Source organism: Tachypleus tridentatus, chromosome 6 (genome assembly GCF_004210375.1).
Source record: "Tachypleus tridentatus isolate NWPU-2018 chromosome 6, ASM421037v1, whole genome shotgun sequence".
Lineage (NCBI taxonomy): Eukaryota > Metazoa > Arthropoda > Merostomata > Xiphosura > Limulidae > Tachypleus > Tachypleus tridentatus.
The window spans coordinates 82,232,938-82,257,587 of NC_134830.1; the positions used below are offsets into that span (position 1 = coordinate 82,232,938).

A 24,650-nucleotide genomic window follows, 5' to 3' on the forward strand; every position below is an offset into this window, starting at 1 on the left:
ATTATTTCATTAATAAAGTATTAAAATCTATATCTTGTTGTCACAACTTACTAAAAAATCATCAGGAGTGAAATTAAAACCACCTATTCTGAATAGAACGTGAAAACGAAACAAAAAGCTCAGCATTATATTTAAGTATATTTAATATAATCCTTAGTTTTCAAAGCTTTCCATTTGTTGATTTTCATTATTTTTTTCACTTATATTATACAACTGTTAGTATTTGATTTAATTAATTATAAAAATTATAATTCTGAGTAATATGAATAAAAAATTGTTACTAACGATTAATAACAACGATTAAGAATAGAATTGCAAAAAAAACACATAATAATGAAATTAATTACGAATATTTAAATCTGCTACATTACGGGCTGATGAAGTGATAATGTTTAGACTACATTTGCCTGTTTTAATTGTATTGTGATGCACATATATGTACCAAATTCAAACAGTTAACCGACGGTTACAGATTATAGTTAAAAGTGATTATAGAATGCCTATTTCTTTATAAAGAGAATGTTTTTAACGTTACAAGTTATTCCTAAATATACAATGTTTTAGTGTAAGCAAATACGAGAGAACCATGAAGAATGTAAATGGTTGAAAATTCACAATGAATTGTTACAGTCAACTTCTTTTACCTTGGCGGCCCGGCATGGCCAAGTGGGTTAAGGCGTTCGACTGATAAACTTAGGGTTGCGGGTTTGAACTCCGGTCGCACCATAAATGCTCGCCCCTTTCATTCGCGGGGGCGTTATAATTTGACGGTCAATCCCACTATTCGTTGGTAAAAGAGTAGCCCAAGAGATGGCGGTGGTTGGTGATGACTAGCTGCCTTCCCTTTACTCTTACACTGCTAAATTAGGGACGGCTAGCACAGATAGCCCTCGAGTAGCTTTGTGCAAAATTCAAAAACAAACAAACTTTTCCCTTGGTTAGCGATATTTCATTCGAGATTTTTACTACGTGTATATTTATAATTTATAACGACAGTTTATGTCTCAGCTAAATTTAGTTTCATATAAACTTTAGCTTGATTCCATGAGACTGGTACATACACATTAATCAATGCCTTGAACATACATGGAATTAGATATTCTTGTACACTTTTAAAGTACAGGAGCAAAGAAAAACGGTATTCCTTAATTACTCTCATATTGCAGGTTTGTAATATTTATGAAATATATGTTATTTTACGGTATAGTATCATAAATGTGTGTAATAAACATTGGAAATAAACATTGTGATTTAATATAACTTGGTTTCATGAAATATATTGCTGACTAAGTTTTTGTAATATTAAAGCATTCTGTTTATATATCACTGTTTTAGCTATAAAAATAACTGATCCAACAAATACAAACTAAATGAACTAAAATGCATAATACATTTTTTTGTATAATATGGAAGTTGTAGTTATTTTAACAACATAAAGTACATGGCTAGTGGTTGTAATTCAGGGAATCAGAAGTTACTTAAACAATAAAAATATAAAATAAACATACATTAATTTCATTCAGTGTTTGAATACGAAAATTAAATTTTTTATAATTACTAAATTATTTAGGTCTCCATTAATTCATAGTGTTATTCATAAATCAGCCAGTAACGTAAGTAACTATTCGTTTGGACAAAGAACAAAATAATTATTAACAAATCGAATTAGAACTGCTGATAAAACTAATGACAATAATCGTATGTTTTATTTATTACAAATATTTTTGAATTAAAGTGTATTTACAGCTTCACAAGAACATTATATACAGTTTTAACATTATTTAGTAATTAATCTATTCTAAAATCTTTATACGTTAATTTTATCAACGCCATTTACCACGCTATGTTATAGTTTTTCGTGGTATTCTTCTATACCGAGGTTGAAAGTAAAACATTGCCTATACACATACAGTTAGATTGCAGTTCTACTGAGATACTGTGTTTTGAGTCTTCAGTTAAATTACTACTAATAATTAAGCTTTCCAAAAACTTCTACAGAATGAACACTTTCCTCTTGGTATGGTTAACGCTGAAATAACATTATTTACGTCCTTGTATAACTGTTCTAAAATTAATGCTACATCAGTTGTTGTGACAACAGAAGGAACCTAACAAACAAAACAGATCGATGGTTCGAAAGGTGTTTAAGTTGTTCATTTAAATAAGCTGATGAATTTCTTGCCCCTTATACGATAACTTAGAAGAAAACTTTACAGATTTGTTTTGTTATCACGAAAAAGATATGCAGTCAAGAGGTTTGGTTTGAATTTTACGCAAAACTACACAAGGGTTTTCTGCGCTATTCGTCTCTCTAATTTAGCAGAGAAGAACTAGAGGAAACGCGTGGGCTACACTTTACACCCTGGCTGAAGGGACGAGCATATTTGGTTGGACAGGGATTTAAACCCGCATCAGTCAGAGTGCGAGTCAATTGTCCTAACCACCAGGACATGGTAATCAACAGGATAATAATCGTCACACACATCTATTATCATGTAGATTTTATCTAGATTGTTTAATTTTTTATTGTTATTATTCATTTCAAATTATCTTTAAAAAACTTAACAAACTGCACAAAATAGTTAAAGAATAACTGTAATTTCAATATTTTTATCTGTGACAAAGTAAAACACTTTAAAATATTGTCAATTAATCCTTCAGTTCTTTTTCTATAAATCAGATTTATAATGAACCATGGTAATGAACCATCATGTGAATTGAAATAGAAACGATGATCTTTCAGCGTATACTCGTAAAAGAATACATACGTCTTAGCAGATTTTAATATTTCACTTCAATATAAGATGAGAACACTGCAAAAAACATATTAATTTTTTACATTTGCGGTTTTATTATTTTCGATTGCCGTGAAGATAAATTAAAATGTCAAGTGTCTTTGAACATTCGGTAAAAGAAATAGTTTGTGATAACAGCATTGTAACAGTATGGATATCAATATGATGCGCTTTAAGAATCAGGAATATCTCGTGTCTTTCAATGGTCATGAAAAATAACCGTGATATAATACATTTTACCACGAATATGACTCAAGTCATTTTGTTATAATGATGTTTTTGTAGGTACACATATAGCATGCGCAAATGAAAAGATATTTCAAAATATGGTGTGTAAAAATTTGATCAAAAGCTACCAATTTTGCTCAACACGAATTAAGGTAAATTATTAAAAATAAAATAATATCTAATAATTAATGAATAAACAATATCTACAGAACTGTTATTAATGCATAATGTGAGAGCTCTAAATGTAAGCAAAATGAAAAAAAAAAGTTTAGAAACACAATTTGATCAAATAATAAAAAAATGTAATTACCGCTCTTTTGATTTATACTATAATATTATAAATCTTGGCCCGGCATGGCCAAGTGTGTTAAGGCGTGCGACTCGTAATCTGAGGGTCGCTAAATTAGGGACGGCTAGCACAGATAGCCCTCGAATAGCTTTGTGCGAAATTCAAAAACAAACAAAAATATTATAAATCACTACGATAACTTTTGGCTTTAATAGCTTGGTATGACTATTAATTTTATACATTTCTATTAAAGAAGAATCTTTATTGTCGCTAATTCTATAATGTTTGTGAATTTTCAAGCTCTGGTTTGTGTAATACGTAGAATAACACCTTTACAAACATGAAATCATTATAAATTTACGGAACATTATGAAATATTGTTAAACAAAATGAAGTTGGAAATACAATAGAGAGTTATTTGTTTATTTTTTAATTTAGCAATGTAAGACTAGAGGGAAGGCAGCTAGTCATCACTGCCCACCGCCAACTCTTGGGCTACTCTTTTACTAATGAATAGTGGTATTGACCGTCACATTATAACGCCCCCACGGCTGAAAGGGGGAGCATGTTTGGTGTGACGGAGATTCAAACCCGCGATTTAGAGCTCCTTAACCACCTGCCCATGCCGGGCCTAGAGAATTATTCTGGATAGAGTATAGTTTGGGAAATTCTTTAAAGTATCAAAAATTGTCTTTCAAAAGTATTGCAGTAAGTGAATATAATCTAAATTGGTAAAAAAAAGGCTAGAAACCTTATTATACTAGTTACTAAAAGGTAAATACATGAAAATAATCACCTGTAGGTCCAGGATTAGATAGAACATCATTAATACACCTTTCAAACTCTTGAGCAGATTCGGACACCGCATATGGTGAAGTTTTGATATCATCCATCTCACGCAGAAGGTTTTCTAATATCTTTTTATGATTTGCCTTTAAAAAATTAACAAGTCATTTTTGACTACAAATATTCTTAACTACTAAACATTATTTAATGTGTGTAAAACATTGAAGATGTCCTTATATTACTAATTTTTAAAATTACACGAAATAACGTATTCTTAAAATATTGTAAATATTATTTTAAACTCTATACGCTGTAAAAATACGATATTGATGCGTATATGATACCTGGAGATAGTTTTAAGTGACTGTTTATAAGATATATATCAATATCGTATTTTTACAGCGTAAATCCTTTACCATTATCAAACTAGTATCATTAGCTAACATGCAGGGTATAACCGAATTTCGTGCAACGAAATCTTCTTAAATCTTAATGTCACAAGATGTGTTTATCTTTCTGTGTTATATAATTATTTCTTATGTGTTTGATTATTTCAAAATGGATAACCATACAAATATAATTTAAATAGTAAATATGCCACATTTATTATGCTCACACGTCTTTTAGGTCTTGAAGAAACGTTTTTAATATGGTTAGATATAATTTTAATCACAATTTCTTTTCACAAACAAATACATATTGTGATACAGATATATGAGCTTCATACCTTAAAATAGTATGTTACTTAAAATAGATTTTTAATAACTTATTATATAAGTATTATATTATATATTATATACTAACTTATAATATAATAACTTATTATATAAGTAGTTTAAGGAAAATTGTAACATTGATTTTCTATTTTTGGTTTTTTGCTTCTGTAGATTAAAAGCTTTAACTTTTCAAGGTTTGAAAATGCAATATAAATATTAAGCAAAATCCGTTTCCTATGGTTTTATTGGAAGCAACCTCAGCAGACTTGATTCTTTATGTTTGTATAATTTATCGTTGCGAAGTTGCTTCGTTTGTGATAAACATCCAAGTACGAAAAATTATTTTTTACTTTTGGTATTCTGAAGAAAGCATGGAATACTTTATTAAAGTTCTACTCATGTTATATTATTATTAAACAAAATGTTAGAAATAGTAGGCTTTGTATCCTTCAGTTTCAAATAAATTAACAAGATGGAAACAGTAGTGGTTTAGGTGGTTTCAAAAGAATCCCTTAGATGTTTCGCACAGAAAGAGTTTTAAAGTAATAGAAGGAAACGAATTTAGTCTCAAATTGATTTAGAGACTTTCCAATTTACAATGACCGCTAGAGAGACATGTGAGTTTACACTACACTGATGTTGCAAACATTTTTACACAGAAGCCAAAGTGCCAAGATAACTCTTTTACAAACGAAACAAAAAATCTGTGAATACTAAGAAATGTATTTCAACAGTATAACTGATATCATGGATTAGCTACACGTGTAGCTACAGTGACATAGTAAAAAAAATTAGGTAGCATACTCTAAACTCAAAGTAACACTTAGGGAAGTACAGCACTGGTTAATATCTCAAAGATCCTTTCATGCAAATGTGCATTTACATATCTTTTAAAACTCGAAACAGCATTAAAAATACATGATGAATTATGTATAACTGAAACTATGTGTAATAATAATAACAACAATGAAAATTCTAATTGTTGTTATGATCTGACAGTAAATAATATCTGTAGCTTAACTGTGGTTTAAAACAGTGATTCGTAAACAACTGTGGAAAAGCGGTAAGTAAAAAGGAGTATTTTACTTAAATACTAAATAATAATGAAGACATTTTTACTGTTTTATTGTGACTATAGCGCCGCACACACACACACACACACACACAAAGAATACGCTGTACATAGTTAATGCATTAAATATACCTTTAGATATCTAGATTCTTTGTGATGCATCAAGATATTTTGAAAACAGCAGATAAAACATGATACAGTTTCACTGTACAGTAACACACAGTTTAATATCAGTTTTTGTCTTCAAATACCTCTAGGTAACACCAACTACACAACTATTCTGCAGTAACATTTAGTGTGATAGCAATGCACACAGATGATATATTTTGTCTACGAACGACTGCAGATAACACAAGAATAGAATCTCTCTGTGTAGTAACATAGGTTCTGAAATCAGTGCATTTAGATGAATCATTTTATTTTCAGGTATCTTTGTTTATTTATGTAACAAGTAAACCTTTTCATGTCATCCCATTGAATTCAACAGTTCTTCATCACATACCTACTAGCAATTGTGAACTGACAGACTAGAGAGAAGACAGCTTGTCAGTAGCACAAATCACCATCTCTTCAGTTGCATTAGTCTGACCACACTGTGGAATTTATCCGTCACTGTCTTATGGTAGTCCTAGTTCTAAAGTACAGAACACGATTTTTGTATTTCGCGATAACAGAAAGTGAACGTTCCGCAGATCCATTCTGACGAATTAATCACTGGGCAGATGCGGCGAAATAGTTAAAAGGGCTACCGTTTCTTTTTATACTAACGTGATATTTCTTATAAACTGTAACACATATGATTCAATACCGAGTTGTATTATTCTTATCCTTCTTATATAAAAAAAAATATATTTTTGCACAAGTCAAAACCCCATAAAATTTATTGTTTCATGAATTATTTTACACTTCAGTACATTTAGCATGATTTTTTTTCATCTTTTTTTTCCATTCTTTAAGTAATCATGTAGTAAACAAATAAAAGAATGACACTGAATACTTCATTGACACTCAGACCCCAGTGACAACACAGCGGTATGTCTGCAGACTTTCAACACTAGAAACGTGATTTCGATATCCGTGGTGGACAGACTACTAATAAATAGTCCATTCTGTAGCTTTGTGCTTAACTTCAAGCAACACCAACACTTCAATAAATTGTGACTTGTGTAAATATTACTTTAGTAAGTGTGCTACTAAAGTGTATTTTCTGAGATTACAGTTGGTGTTTATGATAAAAATAAAAACTTATTATAAACCAATTTATGAAAGACAAAGTCTGAATATATTTGTAAGTTATGATATAATAATCGGCTACAAATTCCCATTTGTTTTCTCCTGTACAGCTATAAACATGCTCGCTGTTTTAGACACAGAGCTCTCCATATGTAATGTAATGTCTGCCTCTAAATCATAAAATTGCTATTACTAGTCAGTGGTACAAAACCAGAGTTTTAGGAAGAGGTGGCCCCAAACATTCAAGTGGTAGGCCTTGGAATGAGATTAAGGGGAAAAAATCTTCTATTAAATAAGAGGCTTGGAACCTTTTTAGCAATGGAAATAAGACATTTTTCATATTTTTCACACATTTTGGTACAGGAATGTTAATACAATGTCCTTCAGTGTTTCGAATAAGACTGATTACGAAGCTGTAAAAATGCGGAGGGGGTGTGGGTGGCCCAGTCTAAATTGTCTTGTGCTAACAGTAAAGCAGTGATTTACTGACAGTGTAACTTACTGATAATATTTGGTTTTATTCTAAAACACACAAAACATTAATGCAATATGATGAATATATTATATGAAGAAGAACAGAAAAAATAAGTTTCATGACACCTTAAACTTCTATTTTAAAATAAAGCCTTTCCAAAACATACATTTCCTTATGATGAACAAATAAGATGTATTTAAAGTACATATAAGTATTTTATCCAAGAAAAGTTATGGTTCTTCTAATACATGGAAACATATTATTTATTAGGAAAGGTTGCAAAGTTAAACTTATCACGGAAATCCATAATTTATTTATTTATTTTTTACTTTTGCTTAAAATGAAAAATAGGCCATCAGTTTTCACAATATATTTATAAACTCAAGAATATTAGTCGTCTTCCATATCACTGAACTATGTTTAGCTTAGCTGTAATGAAAGTTTGTTTTAAACTACAAAAGTAACATTAAGTATGTTTCTGACGGAATTGGCCCCCGCTAGTACAGCAGTAAATCTACGGATTTGAGGCGTTAAAATCAGGGATTCGATTTCCCTCGGTAGGCTCAGCAGATAGCTTGATGTGGCTTTGCTATGAGAAAAACATTAGTAACATTAAACAAGCATTACTGACGGAATTATGGAAATAATAGGTCAAATAATTTCAGTTACAAGATTACAACATTGAATACTTTCTTCTTGCAAGGTTTCTTGAAAAAATCGAAAACACTTTATACCAAGAAACCTTCTTCAAGCTTGGTTGATTCTGTCGACAGCTGTATTACAACATATGAAGCAAAGACTACGAAAAGATGGTAATATTACAGACCTCTGAATTGCGGCCTCCCACAGGACTACAAGGTTTGTTGCCAGTATCACATAACAAGACACAACGAACTGTCAAGTAGAGGATCTCATCAATTTGTGGATTCGCAAGGTATACAAACCACTGGAGGTATCCATCTTTTAAATGTTACATAGCAGATGATTGATAATTCTTTGTATAAAACGTATGTTTTCTTTTTCGTCTGTTTTCTTTAACTAAAATCAAATTTGTTCTCTCGAAATGTATAGATTACTTTACCTTTCAGTATACTACGAAAATGCTTGTAGAAAGAACTTCAACAATATATAGGCTATTATTGCATTCTAAAATTACTGATTTCGACCGGACACAAGTAAACGGAGCTAGAATGTGAAAGGACTCAACTTTACTTCTCGATGCATTTTATATACATTGTTTTAAAGTAACAAAAAGGATCAAATACGTTTTTGATGAGGAAAGGTAAAATACTAAACCATTTTATACTAATGTTAAGAATGTTTTGTGAAACTAACGCACCTTTCGACTCTTATTATGCAGAAAAACGTCGTTTTATTTTTGACTTGTAATAAGTGCTTGAAAAGTAATTATGAAACTTTCTTTCAAATCTACAACAGTACATTCTTCCACACAATCGGCCTTAACTTGATTCATGTACAAATTGAACCAAATCTGAAAAAGCACACAGTAGAGTATATAACTCCGCCATGCGGCGATGATAACAATCGTCCTACATAAAATACGAAAATGTGTACGTATGTACGTTTATCGCTATCAGCAGACACGAGGAATAATATTATACACATGTTCACCAAATTTCATCAAAATAGATCATACTATTATTTTTCATAGTCTTTCCAGAAATGTTTCATATTCGTTGATAACGAAGTACATACGAACACATTGCCATGTTGAAAATGTAACTATGCGTTTTTATTCTTAGTATTATTTCTTACAAAATAATAATAACGACAGGAACAAAAAACTAAAATATGTGCTAAAATATTATCACAAAATAACTTTCTAACACAAAACACAATAAAGTGGAATTCTGAATTAGCCTGGAATTAATCTATTAAGCATAATTTTAAGTATGTTAAACATTGGAAAAATATTATGGATTTTTTAGAGTATTTGATTTTCTTATACAATACCACTGTAATAGTATAAAATTGTTCTTCCAATTTGAATTTATTCAAGTTGTAACTCAGTATTAATAATATTACACTATAAAACTAAACAGTTAAGTAATATTTTCGATTGTGTTATTTGTTACTAGCAATTTTATTAATATTAAAACTATATCATGCGAAAAGGTTTGTTATAACTTTTAGAAAAAGAATCTGCTTTTTTGAGCTTGACTAATTAGTATTACAATAGTAAAAACAGGAAACACAAGAATAAAACATGAGGCTGTCATTTGCTTCGACAATACTTCTATTTATTATTCAAACTTGACCAGTACCTTTGTATGAATATTGCATGTTTAGTATAGAGGTAATTAAACACTTCTAGAACTCATTCATGTAATATTTAGTTTTTAAAACATTACGCTGTGAAGAACCAAAGCACCTCACACGTTATGTGGCTTAACGTACTTCAAGTCACATCTTTTTAAACTTTAACATGACATTTGTTATACCCTTATCAAGAAATCAATTTCGATAACACACCATAGATAATTATTACAAGAAGCGTAACTTCCGAAGTAAGGAATAGATTTGTTATAAAGAAAAAGATTGTGAAGTACTAATTGATTGCCAGAAACAGCTGAACATTAAATAATTAATTAAGGACACAAGAATGATTAACCTGTATATATTTGCAATGAATCTTGTAGGTTTTAATTTTGTTACAGATAATTGCAAAACAACACAAGTCATCAGTTCTATTTGTGTGCCCAGACATTTGTGTGGACGGCATCGTTATAAAACGAACCAAGATTTCAATACGTACGGACATTTCCTTCAGCTGACAGCGAAAATAATCTCCGTCATATTTTCCATCTGTCCCGCTTGTAGCCCACTTACCTCCTGTCTGGCATGTTCTTGTGACGAAATCTGTAAGACAATGATAAGATTGAAACAGCATAACATAACGCTTTGAGTAAATATCAAGGTTATATTAAATTTGCATATATGTCTCGCGCAGGTAGGTAGATACTTCTGTTATCATATTTGCCATTTGGTGATAGCAACTTCCATTTTCAGCCTTAACGATAAAGCATATTGAGGGCTTTATTGAAGTAGGTTAATGTATAAACGATTATTGACCGACATTTTCCTCATTCAAACTATATTCTACTATTTTAAAATATTGGTAATCTATTGGTGTTACAAATATCTGAACATGGAAGTGGACAGAAGACTTTCTTTTGCTGCAGTTTCACGTTTTTTCACGTGTATTTCAAAAGTTCTAACTGCTAAAGAATTTTAATGTGTAAATAATGTAATTATTGTGCAGCAATTTTATTAGCTATGAAATAAAAATTCATTTCATTTTTATACTGTTTAAACCTTTCAACGTAAAGCCTTTCTTCAGTAACTCAGTTTTTATTATAATTAGTGCTTTTCGATAATACCTATAATTAATATACAATTGGAAATGCCCTGTGAATTAGAATAAACAGTAAATGTTTAAAACTATTTATATCAGAGTTTTTAAAATTAAATATAAATTAGTAAAATAATTTGTTTGTGACAACAATCAATGCCAAACCATTTATCTTTTTTCTAATCTTAGTACCTAAGAAAAGGGGCAGTTTTGAATTCGCTTGTTTTCTACTGTGAATTTAATAATTCCATGTTGTTGGGTAACATAATTAAATAAAAATATTAATAGGAATTGCTATTTAAAGACTGAGAAAGTATCTTCAACATATCCTTTGTAAATCATAAGTTTGTTTTCATTCAGACACTTCTCTAGCTTTCACATTGAAACAAAGTAGCAAAACTAGGAGATAATCATGACCCCGTGGCAAAACTACAAATGTGGTGATAAAACTCACTCTTGATTTGTTTTTGAATTTCGCGCAAAGCTACTCGAGGGCTATCTGCGCTAGCCGTCCCTCATTTAGCTGTGTAAGACTAGAGGGAAGGAAGCTAGTCATCACCACCCACCGCCAACTCTTGGGCTACTCTTTTACCAACGAATAGTGGGATTGACCGTCCCATTATAACGTCCCCACCGCTGAAAGGGAGAGCATGTTTGACGCGACGAGTAGCACGCCTTAACACGCTTGGCCATGCCGGGATCTCACTGTTGAAAATTAACTTTACCATTTAAGAGCGAAATCTGGTAACTTCTTAAACGCGTGCCAATCGATTAATTTTTACAAAGAAGGCCACGAGTGAATTTTATTAATTCTTTAAGAAGAATGCTTGTATATAAAAATATACTATAACAAAGCTAGCGCAACATTTATGTTATTAACTTTGAACCTTTCACAAAGGGAAATGAATTCAAAATTATCAAAATTACCTTGCTTCTAGCAGCATTTTGAACAAAATATTTGGCAGCTGTAACTAAAAACAAACTGCTAATTCGTGATGAAATATTCTAGTATTAGATACTGTAGGTGTAGTTGAGATATCAGTTTTGTGAAACTTCATTTGTTCTGATGAATGTCAGACAGAGATTGTATGGGTGTTATTCGGTTGTAATTCTAGTTATTTAAATAAACCCTCTTTCGTTTCTTTGAGAAGAACCTTCTGTAACTTGCGCTCTCTTTTAGCTGTGTTTAAGTTTTCTTGTGTTACTCTGATTGGTCAAAATATAAAACACGTTCTAATATAATTACATTCATTCAGTAGGAAAACAATATTAGTTTTAACAGGATTGTTATTGTTTCACCTTTAGACATTTTATGAAGTTTTAAGTTTCCACTGCACTCTGGAAATAATCCAAGGTACTACAGATTAAATTGTATAAATACCAAAAGAATGTAAACATTTCGAAAAAAATGCTAAGCATTTTAGGTTTCTAGCTAGTATTGTTTTATTCAAAATTATCGATAGGATAGCCAGAAAATAATTAATTACCTTACTTAATTTCCTAATAACGTATCACAGGTACATTAGTTTTGTTTGAGTATGATCAGTGATGTCGAGAAAACCCACTTGTAGAGAAATATATATGCAAAAACGGCTCGTTTGGGTTGATAAAATATTTTACATAGAAAAGCGAACAACGTTTCGACCTTCTTCGGTCATCGTCAGGTTCACAAAGAAAGAGGTAACTGACCGGAAGCTGACCACATGTTTGAAAGGGGTTGTGTAACTGAGTGTCGGAATGTAGAGGGCGGTGTTAGATGTTTGAATATATACGTTTATTTATTTTATTATATTAATATAGGAACGCCTTTATACCTATATAAAGGTTCTTTGTGAACCTGACGATGACCGAAGAAGGTCGAAACGTTGTTTGCTCTTCTATGTAAAATATTTTCTCAACTCCAACGAGCCGTTTTTGCATATATATTTGTTTGAGAATGTTTAATGTCTTTAAATATGTCAACCTAATTTTCATCAAAATTTTGTTTACATATTCTTCGATTAACAGAATTAAATGTCAATAATATACCGAGTTACTGATGATTTGCGGTACTATGACAATATAGTTTTTAGAGCTGTTTGCTTTGCTTTACTTTCAACATCCCAAAATTTAACTTCCGTTAGAAGAAATTTTAAGATTCAAAAATTTTGAAAGCACTCCATTTTCTGTGCAGTCTTTCAGAAATTGTAATGGTCATCTATTATATTGTAGTTTCAAGTAGTTTTATTTTCATACTCCTGAAATTTTAGATAACATATATACTATATCTTTTTTTATAATTATAACACTATCCACTATCCATTATCGACTATCAAGAAATTTTAGTTTGGCTAAGAATCAGTAGACTACCCAAACTAAGTACCAGATGCATGAGAAAATGTACTAACATATGGCATGCCAATATTATTAGTGTTTGGAAATCTTCAGAAAACGAATACTGCACAAAAAAAGATATATTTTATAGCACACTATACATAGATATATAGCTTATATCTAAAACACAAACAAAATCCTTATAACTTAGATAATGAAAGTCTGTTAAAAATGATTTATCTAAGTATCCAAGAAGTAATGTAAATATTTAATTGTGTGATTACTGAATTAACCTATCCTTCTAGAATCTACAATCATTTCATAAATTACGTAATATTATATAAATGTAAGCTACTTGTTACAGACTTAATAAACGTAAAATAAAACATTTTGCCGATGTCCTGAAGAAATGTTTGATTCCTAGTTTTGTGATGATGAACATTCAAACAATAATTTAATTCGACCTTCCTTATTCAAGTATTTCTTGCGCAGAAAACTAAATTTTATACATTTTTGGCTGTAAGTTTTTAAATCAGTCTACATTTGTTTACTTCAAAAAGGCTCAAAGTAAAGTTCTGAAGGAAGACAGCAGTCCAAACACTTTTACTAAGCTGTTTTCACAATCAAGAAAATATATATTCAATTTATATATAACTGAGATGTACTCCAGTGCAATAAGTTTGATGTTAGAATTTTATTATCTACTAATAATTACCTTATTAATTTTATGTTAATCTGCCTTAATATGTGGTAGTAAATACAAATAATTTAGTTTAGGGCAGTGTTGCAGTAAACAATGAGGCTGAACAACTGCTCGACCATTTGGTTATTCAAATGTTTGTATAAGTTTGAAAACGTGAAAATTGGAACAAAATTAAAAATAAATAACGATTTTTTTTTCTGCAAGAGTAATTAATTAACGAAAAATAATTCCCTTATTTCAGTTGAAACAGGAACAGATGCCAGAGAAGAAAGATGTGTCATCATGTTATCGAATGATTTATTACGTTGTCTCGTTAAGCCGTGTTTTAGAGACAACCAATACATAAATAAAACCACAGGTAGTGATACAAAAATATTCAGGATAATGATAATTTTATCCAATAATCTATATGATGATTTTGATGAGTTTGTTTAGCGTAGGGCTTAGACGTAAAAATGGTGGCATCGAAGTTCAAGATATCAAAACGCACATTTTTGTTTTATATTTAAACTAAAACTAATTTTTGTTAGTTTTGTTTCTTCTTTTGATTTAAGGAATGCAAAACAAAACACACACACCATAAAACCAAATCAATAACACAAAAATATAATATTTAATTTCAATCGTTTAAAAAAGTAGCTTTTTTTTATACGTAAGCAATGATCTTAAAGATAGTTTGTGTTTACTCGACCTATTTCAGGTCGAATCACATAGTAAGCAATATTTTTTTATTTTAATTATTTTTATTACGTTTTTCCCTCATTACTGGAAATTCTACTACAGATAATACGCGAAGCAGTAAAAAATAAATGCAATATTTACAACTATCAAGCTATTTCTTTTTTTATAGCAAAGATACACCTCGAGGAATCGAGCCTCTGATTTTAGAGCTCAAAGTCCATAGACATAGTTATTACTGTCAAAATAAATAACTGAGTCATAATCATAAGACATACATGCATGAATATTTATATATTTTTATATATTTCTCTAGAGAACTATAGTTGTATGTGTGTGTATGTGCATTTGTGTACTATTACTTATTTTATCCACGTGTCTTTTTGATAAGGCAAGCTAGTGAAAAACCATATAGATAAGAAATAATTCCTTATATAGAAACTTCTAGTATGTAGAAAAGCCAGTACGTTGTGGTAGCACACCGTTCCAACAATGGCTTTTATATCGTGCTACTTTGAAACGAAAGCATAACCTATTAGTTAGTCTATGTAGGGAAAGTATAAAATGAAATGTACAACCCACAAAAATAAAAACAAATGTTGATTTCTTAATTTAGAATCTATGTTGATTAAATTTAGAAACGATTTATGCTTATAATTGGGTCTACATTTCTACTTGAATGATATATTTTATGCACTTGACGATGCCTTTACTACACGTTTATTTATAAATTCTTTGAATTATACCAATATTCGCTACTCTTACAAGATTTTACGGCAAGCCCTTCATGGCCTCCTTACGACTCGTTATAAAAATCATAATAAGCAAACATTAGAGGAACTATTTTATCTGGATAAATGAGTTTTTGCTTTTATGACTTACCTTATTTCGAGAATCAAGCAAGACATAACGAACGAGACACACATTGGCGTTTATTTAGGTTAAATAAGGTGACGTGTAGTGGCATTTAGAATTATCTACATTAATTTTATTATGATCGTACCTTTACGACTTTTTATGTTTCCCGTTAAGTGAACAATACTGACATCAACACTAAACTTGTTCGTTCGTCGTGAACCATCGTTAAAATATTCAGTCCCAGACCAGATAGAAGATTCATTATTGTTTGTAATTATGTAAAACTTTTATATGTAACTCATTATTTGCAACAAGCATAATTATTAATTCTATAATTGTTTATATATGAAAATATATTTGTGTTAAGAAACGAAACTGTGTGTTTCAATACTGTGACAAGTATCATAAATTTAATGCATATTGACATTCCGTTAACTTCTAAATTAACTTGTAAAATTATATATTTGCACATAAATTGAAAAATTAATATTACTATGTGTGACGTTTTTGTAAATAGTTATTGATATGTTTGTAATTATATTGTAATTTATAGTTTAAAAGCTCCTAACAATAATGTATTCATTGCACATCTGCGTCCGGGGGATGGAAATGTCACATATATAAAATAAAATTAGCATTTTGTTTAATTTCAACATTTTTCTCTTATATTTTTATTTAACACCAGCGTACAACCCGTTAAAACTGACAAAGCAAGTCCTATTATCCACACTCTGTCTTCATAGTGTACCCTAACTTCACATTTCATAGCTAAATAAAATAAATAAATTTTGCGAAATCAAGCTTGACCAATGAAGAGGCAGAAAAGTGCAGTTGAGGCAGGCAAACGTCGGTAAATTCCTTTGTGAGGTAACCAAAATTAAGATCTTTCATCAAATGAATTCTTGGCGTATTTATAGAATAATTGTTGATAAAAATCAGTTAGATTAACAACTTATAATACGTAGAAAAGCCAATGTGTTTAAGTAACACTAAGATCCAAAATGGCTTTTATGTCATGTTGATTTGCATCTTGTTGTCTTAAATCTTGTTGTCAACCTATGTGCTAAAAGTACAAAATGAAACATAAAATTTTTTTTCTAAAAGAAAGAATCTCTGTTAATTAAAGAGACTATAACATAAAATAGCTTAATTCAGAAGCGATTTCACCTTAAAACTGAATTAATATTTTAAATTTCATGTTAAATTTTATATACTTGATTTTATGTAGTTTACTTTGACCTTATTATGGCCTGGCATGGCCTAGCGCGTTAAGGCGTGCGCTTCGTAATCTGAGGGTCGCGGGTTCGCGCCCGAGTCGCGCCAAACATGCTCGCCCTCTCAGCCGTGGGGGCGTTATAATGTGAAGGTCAATCCTACTTTTCGTTGGTAAAAGAGTAGCCCAAAAGTTGGCGGTGAGTGGTGATGACTAGCTGCCTTCCCTCTAGTCTTACACTACTAAATTAGGGACGGCTAGCACAGATAGCCCTCGAGTAGCTTTGTGCGAAATTCCAAAACAAACAAACCTTATTATATCAACACTCGCTACACTTATATGTTTCCATAGCACCCTCTCAAGGACCCTGTGCACCTTCTTCACTAAACTCGTAATGGAAAGACAGTAATCAAACTATTGTATCGAGAAATCAAGAGTGACATAGCACACGCTAGCTTTTATATAAATTAGATTTTGACTTATTTATCCTTTTCGTAAGATCGGTATTGTCTCGAAACTCCATAAAAAGCGAGTTTTCAAAGTTAACACTATACTGATAAAAACAACTTAAGTTCGCAAAATGATTTTTTCAATACAGTTTTCTGCATTTAATCATGTATATGAAAAATATTGTGTTGCATGTCCCAAATTAATTTTGGTGACTGTCGCAATGGAGACGCATTTAAATCCATACTCCAATACTTAGATACATAATGGTAGAATTATTTCATAATATTTTCTCGACAGGTAAATTTTATCTGGACAACAAGTAGCAGAATTCGTAAGGTATGTCAACAAAATTAAAAACTATAAAGACTGAAACATATTTAATGCATTATATTTAGATTAAAATGTCATACTAGCCTTAGAAAATGTGAAGATATAAAGCCGACTTTTATAATTTATGTTATATTTAGTTTCTATAGTAATTATAAAACTGATTAATAATCAGTTTGAAAAATATATTTCAAAATAAATATTATCTTAAAATATTTTTAACATTCTAAAGTATGCACATATACATTTCAGATTTATTGGATATGATATGTGGAGTACAATAGCCTGATTAGGCTGCTTTAACACAAATAAAAGTTGTTATTTAATGTTATTACAACATACATGTATCATTGATTGAAGTTTTACATAACTCATATTATCGTTATATAAAAAGACTGTCAGAACTGTAATGCTTGAATAACAGTAAAATCTTATGCTGCGGGACTGGCATGACCTTATGCTTATGGCACTCGACTCGCAATTTGAGGGTTGCGAGATCGAATTCTCATCACTAGATATACCTGTCTTTTCAGCCGTGGAATGATATTATGTGACGGCTAATCCAACTATTCCTTGGTAAAACGTATTCCAAGAGTTGGCGATTAGAGAAGAATAGGCCAGATAGCTCTCATGTAGTTTTTCGCTTGATTCAAAACAAATCAGAACAAACTCTTAAGCCACAATAATAAAGTAACTGCACATAGTAAAAGTTATAATAATATTTAACTTACCTAATCACTTAAAATGACACATGCTTAAACTTGCTAATAAAGGCAGCGCCATCGCTGTCTGGAGGCAAAAATATATTTTTAAAAGTAAAAAAAAAAAAACAACAACAACAAAAAACACGTAGTTGTAAATAAGGTCAATAGCGAATCCAGAGTGTTTCAGAAACTAACACGAAAAATAGCATCTACTTCATTACATTATATTTCATGTTAATCACACTATCATTTCACAGGTTAAACATAGGCACTAAAAAGAGGTATGTTGTCACATTATATTTAACGTCAATCATACTAACATTGATACTATAGATAGGCCTTTCATTATACTATGGCTATGATTTTATTGTGGTCACCATCCATAGCACAAACTATATATCCGAGATAGAAAAAAATTAGGTTTTCTTCGTGTATTTTCATTGTCAAATTTAATACTACATCTTCTAAGTACTCGAAAAATTATTACTTTAGTGGTTTGTTTGTTATTGATATATTTATTTTACTTTATTAACTTTTGTTACGCAATCATTGGATAAATTCCTTTTGCATTTTCAGTTTGAAACCATTTTCAACTAATAATCTTTTGTTTAATTTCATAATATGTACATATATATATTATTTTACACGTTTGGTTGTACCTTGTTTAAAAGCATACTAGTTATTTCATGTTATTTTTAAGCATATTGCTTTTAACAATATATGAATTCGTTAATATAGAAGATTATATTTAATTGTCGTTATGTAAACGGTTAATATGATACTGTTATTCTCAGGTTCACTGATGTCCCTGCGATTAATCGAATAAAAGTCGCAAAATAATTGGAGATTCTCCAAAAAATATTTTTCGGAGAAACTCTGAATCCTCCTAATCTCAGCTGAGCTTCAAGATAATATTTGTCTTTTGATATACGCGTTGGGCACAACATAAATAGCTTATTGTGTAGCTTTATTCTTTATAATACGAAGACGTAGCACTACATACATATATGGAGAGGGAATATTAAGTAAAATAAAACAAATTCAAAAGGAAGAACTGCATTAGAAACAGAAAATCCAAACCTCAGACTAATGTTACAACAAACCAGAAACAAACCAAATCAAAAATAATAAACGCTACACCAATTGAAAGGATCCCAGGGAACAAGCTATATTGTGTAATATGGGATGAATCCTAGGTGTTGGAGGTGACTGAGGAAGTAAGACTCACATAGCGGTGGGGATACATCGTCTATTGGTCTTAACTTTAATTCTCCATTCTCACATAAAGAATAAAATAAATTAAAGGAATAAAATACATAAAAATAAGAATAATAGAAGAAAAAATAACAATAGAAAAGCGAAATGTAGGTGCTTAAGCCCACAGCGTCTTACAGCTATATTAACCTTACTGCCTGTAGACAGTTCTGAGAAGGTGACTACTCTCCAGATTAAAGAATACGAAGAAACATAAGAAAAAATATAAATAAGAATAAGGCACTACCTTTTGGGAATAAGTAAGTTAAATAAACTTACCTTTTGAAGTTAGTATTCCAGCCCCCATTATGGTAAAAAGGTACTAATTGCTAACCCAATAAAAGAATTATACTAGTATGAATGGTCCCAACCAGTAAGCCCCCCGCTGGTACAGCGGTAGGTCTACTGATTTACAACGCTAAAATCAGGTGTTTGACTCCACTCAGTGGACTTAGCAGATAATGCGATGTAGCATTACTCTATGTAAACACACAAACACATACCCCACCCAGTTATCTAAATTAACTTGTATAACTCCCAACCACTACCCATTAAATCAACTGTAATTATCAATTGTTATATTCCAAACAAGTCTTCAGACGCGGTAAAGTATCCATCCGCATAAAATAGTGCCAAGTTGTTCAGAACTAAAATTACTTATCAGAAATTTTTAGTTAAATTTCTTAAATTTTTATTTCTTTATATTTATTCAATACATTCGTATATTTATTACAAAATATTTAATAATTTTATTTAAAGTTTCTTTATTAAATCCATTTATAATACATTTTTTATCAGTATTTGAACGTTACTTATAAAATATTGTCATTTATTACAAATTCTATAAAGTCTGAATAATTGTGAAGGTATAATGCTCATAACAGAGAGATATTGTACATTACTATTAAAAGTGGGTAAACCATATATTGGAAAGGTAAAATATTTTTTATAAAAAATATTTATATTAATATCCTTAACTATAATTTTAATTTCTAAAACTAAATAACGTGCTTCTGTATCAAATATTGAAGTATTTACAGCTTCTATATCTACCGGATAAATGGTGTTAATAGCATAGTTTATTTCAGGATTATTTATACTAATTAAATCATCTATATATCTGTCAATTAAAGCGCAAGTATCTGGGTTTATGTAGTTTTCAATAAACCTGTTCTCATAAAATGAAAGATACAGATTTGCGATACAAGTACAATAGAGTTCCCATTGGAACTCCTATTACTTGGTTATTGAAAAATACATAATTATTGTAAATACAGAAACTTAATATATCCCTTACATTTTTAATATCTAAATTTTCTTTCTTCTACTTCTATGAAAGGATAACGGAAGTGTTCTATTAATGAATTTATCACAATAATTAACATTTTAATGGAATTTGGTGTAAAATGTGGTGAAATAAAATGTTTAAATATTACTTATTTTTTTCGCAATTTCTTAGATATTCTAAAAATGGGCTGATTATTTGTATTATCCAAAAAACGTGTTTTTTATTAACTCTTATACTTTTAATTTTATCAGATAAAATATTAAGTAATTTATTTAATAAAATAGCCGGTTGTTTAATAATTTTTTATGTTGAATTACAGTAGAAATAAAACTAAATTTAATCGGAGATTTGTGGAGTTTGGGAATAGCATATAGAAAAAGTAAATCTACATATGAATTTTGTTTAGGAAAAACGAAATATAGGATAAACAAACCTGTAGCTATTCTCTAGACATGGACGTTATCCGCGTAATAGATGGTCAGTCTCACTAAGGAACAAGGGATGCTGTATCATTGGGTCATACCACCCTGTTTTGCCAATACGAAACTTTACAAATGTGGACCAGGAGAATATCTTGACTTTTAACAATTCGACAAAATGTAATGGCTTTTCACAAATGGTTAAAATAGATACTAATTGCATTTACAATAGATACGAGAGAAAAATAAAAGCAACAACAAAAACAATTATTTGTAAAGTTCGTATAACAGTATTTGTATTCAAGTAAAGATTTTTTTATCTTACTAAAGAACATGCAATGACGCTGAATAACTAACAAACAAGGTCTAGATGTGCATCAGAACATGCCCGTTAATCATATATTGAAATAAAAGTAGAGTATGAACCGTTTTAGACAATATAAAGTTCCAACCACTATAGTTTGCATAACAGTAATGACTCCCTACATACTTGTGATAAGCATGATTCAATACATCAGTTAACAAAATCAATCAACAACATAAAATTCATAAAATCAGCTAATATACTTGAAAAAGAGAGCTTCTTGGTGTTTGTTTTCAATTCTGTATTAAATTTCATAGCGAAACACTATTTTTAATGTTAAAACAGTTTCTTTAATAATAATAATAATAACAATTATCATGTTTTGAACATTTTATTATTGTTGTCAATGCAAACACTTATGAAGAGTATTTGGCAAAGTTAGTTTACTATAATGAATTAGGACTAACCCGGTATAACCCAGCTCTGATTGATAACGGTGTTTAAAAAGCTTAGAGAAGGCTTATTCTTAAGTTAAATATAAAAGTCAACAGCGAGGCTACCAAACACTTGTAAAACGGTACGCTTTATTTTTGTGACATTTAAAGGAATTTTCTTTTGGTTTTGATAACAGATCTGCATATTTTAAAAAATAATGAATTGCTTTTAATTTATCTCACATAATGTTTTTAAACAGCAACTTAATATTTACTTTAGATATTTTAATTCATGAAAATGTCTTTCCAATTTAATTTTTTTTTCCAATCTTTTAAATACCGTACAGAGCATTAATCACACGGTTATATAGAATGTTTTGACGAAAAATATTTTTGGGTAAATCACTTATTAAATATGTTCGCGCTCTTTTTACAAAATGAATCAATTTCCAGTTAATATCTTAATAGAATTACGCAACATAAATACATGTTATAAAAGTATGATTTAACAGAAAAATTTTTTTGGTTATTTTAATGTTGTAGGCGTTGTTTCATGATGTTGGGTTTGTTAATTAGATTTTACTTGAACTGAAAAGAAGGTTACTTATATGAATAATTTTGTTCATGTAAAATTATCTTTTTGTTAAATCCGTATAATAAGATTGCTATAATGAACATAATGCAACCTGTATTTTCAAAACGTTTTGGCTTAAAAATATCAACCTTTCATAGTTCCCATAAGAAAAGAAAGCAGTAAGAAGATTATTAAAAATTAACTTACTTTACTGATCAACATAATGCCTGCGATGATAGACGTAAAATGATAGTTCATTAACTTGCATAAAATATCCGGTCGGTTTACTTGAGGGTAATTTATTTCATTACATCCAGGGTGAACAAAATTTTGAATAACAATTGGAAGAACCATTTCGCCCGGCATGGCCAGGTGGGTTAAGGCGTTCGACTCGTAATCTGAGAGTCACGACTTGGAATCCCAGTGGCACCAAACATGCTCGCCCTTTCAGCCGTGGGGGCGTTATAATGTGACGGTCAATCCCACTATTCGTTGGTAAAAGAATAGCCCAAGAGTTGGCGGTGGGTGGTGATGACTAGCTGCCTTCCTTCTAGTCTTACACTGCTAAATTAGGGACGGCTAGCAGAGATAGCCCTCGTGTGGCTTTGCGTGAAATTCAAAAAAGAAGAAGAACCATGTACTTATAAAAAATTATCATAGCAAGTTTAATATATATAATCAGTGAAAATCCTGATTGATTTAAGCAATACAGCGTGCACTTATATAACATATACACAATAAAAATACCATGTAAGTCTTTTCTTTTTGGTTTGCTCCGTTATTTTTCAGTGTTTTGATATTTTTAATAATGTAATATTACAATATATCAGCTTCACATATCAGTATTGTTTACAATACATGCAGTGAGAATATTATTGTTGCAATATTTTTCTTGTGATTTTTACTACCTTATGCTACAGTTAAAAAGCTTTAATTAGAAATACAGTGTCACACAACAGGAATAAATAAGCACTTGACATGTATACTGTCTGGAGTAGCTTCTGTTGAAAAAGTAAATCATTATTAAACCCAAAAATACCTATTTTAGGCATTTTTTACATTTTGACTGCAGTTCCTTGCCTAATGAGCTTATAAAAATTCTAATGTATTACTTGGACATTTTTGTACGTTTTAATTCTTTTGTATGAGCATTAGTACTGAAGTAAGCCATTTACGTTGCTAGACAATTTGTTAAGTTTATCGTACATTTATTTGTTCACAATAATTATAATGTATAATTTAGTGTTTCAAGTGTTTTTTTCTTGTGTTATGTTATTACATGAAACGTTTGGCTTTTAGGTGTAGAAGCTAAACTTCAGCATAGGTCTGACAAATCTTTAATGATTATAAAGCAATTAACACTAACTTATGAGCATTTCAGTTACTTCGATAGACGTGGCAACAGAATTTATTGATTCGTATAATTTTTCTATTAGTTTAGTTTGATTGTATATGTTATATATTGATAATTTATAAAATATGAGATTTTAGTTTTTTTGTTGTTTTTAATTTCGCGCAAAGCACAACAAGGGCTATCTGCGCTAGTCGTCCCTAATTTAGCAGTTTAAGACTAGAGGAAAGGCAGCTAGTCATCATCACCCACCGCCAACTCTTGGGCTACTCTTTTATCAACGAATAGTGGGATTAACCGTCACATTATAACGCTCCCATGGCTAAAATGTATGGCGCGATGGCGATGCGAACCCGCGACCTTCAGAATACGAGTCGCAAGCCTTAATACGCTTGGCCATGCCGGGCCATTTGGTGGGGGGGGACTTGAACTAACTACTAACAGATTGCGAGTTAAATACCTTAACCACCTGACCATGCCTGGTCTTAGAGTTGCCCAAGTTTAATCTTAATCAATATACTCAGCTAATAATATTAAATAGTTTCTGTGAATAAAGCATTACACTAGAAAATAATAACACTAGATATATTAAATATTATAATCAATGCTGTTAATGAAAACAAATTCAAAGGAAAAATACAACATATCTCACTTACTGACATAGATTTAACGTTAGTTAAACAGCTTATAATAAGTGTGATCGTTCAGGAGTGAAGCGTTCCACAATTATCGCTTGCTGAAAACGTCTTGTTAAGAATGAAACAATAATGAAAACGCGGTTCCGACTGTAGAAGAAAATGACAAGTAAGGTAC

At 30.5% G+C, this 24,650-nt stretch overlaps 1 protein-coding gene across 1 annotated transcript in view; it reads right to left on the bottom strand.

Annotated features, from left to right (window-relative positions):
• The window catches only part of LOC143252921 (calcitonin gene-related peptide type 1 receptor-like), a 121,755-nt gene that overhangs the window by 25,893 nt on the left and 71,212 nt on the right, over positions 1-24,650 (bottom strand). Inside the window, exons 5-6 of the mRNA XM_076505790.1 lie at positions 10,371-10,474; positions 4,109-4,244 (exon numbers count right to left, since the gene is read on the bottom strand). Coding sequence (XP_076361905.1) covers positions 4,109-4,244; positions 10,371-10,474 — 240 coding nt within the window. The remainder of the gene's footprint in view (positions 1-4,108; positions 4,245-10,370; positions 10,475-24,650) is intronic.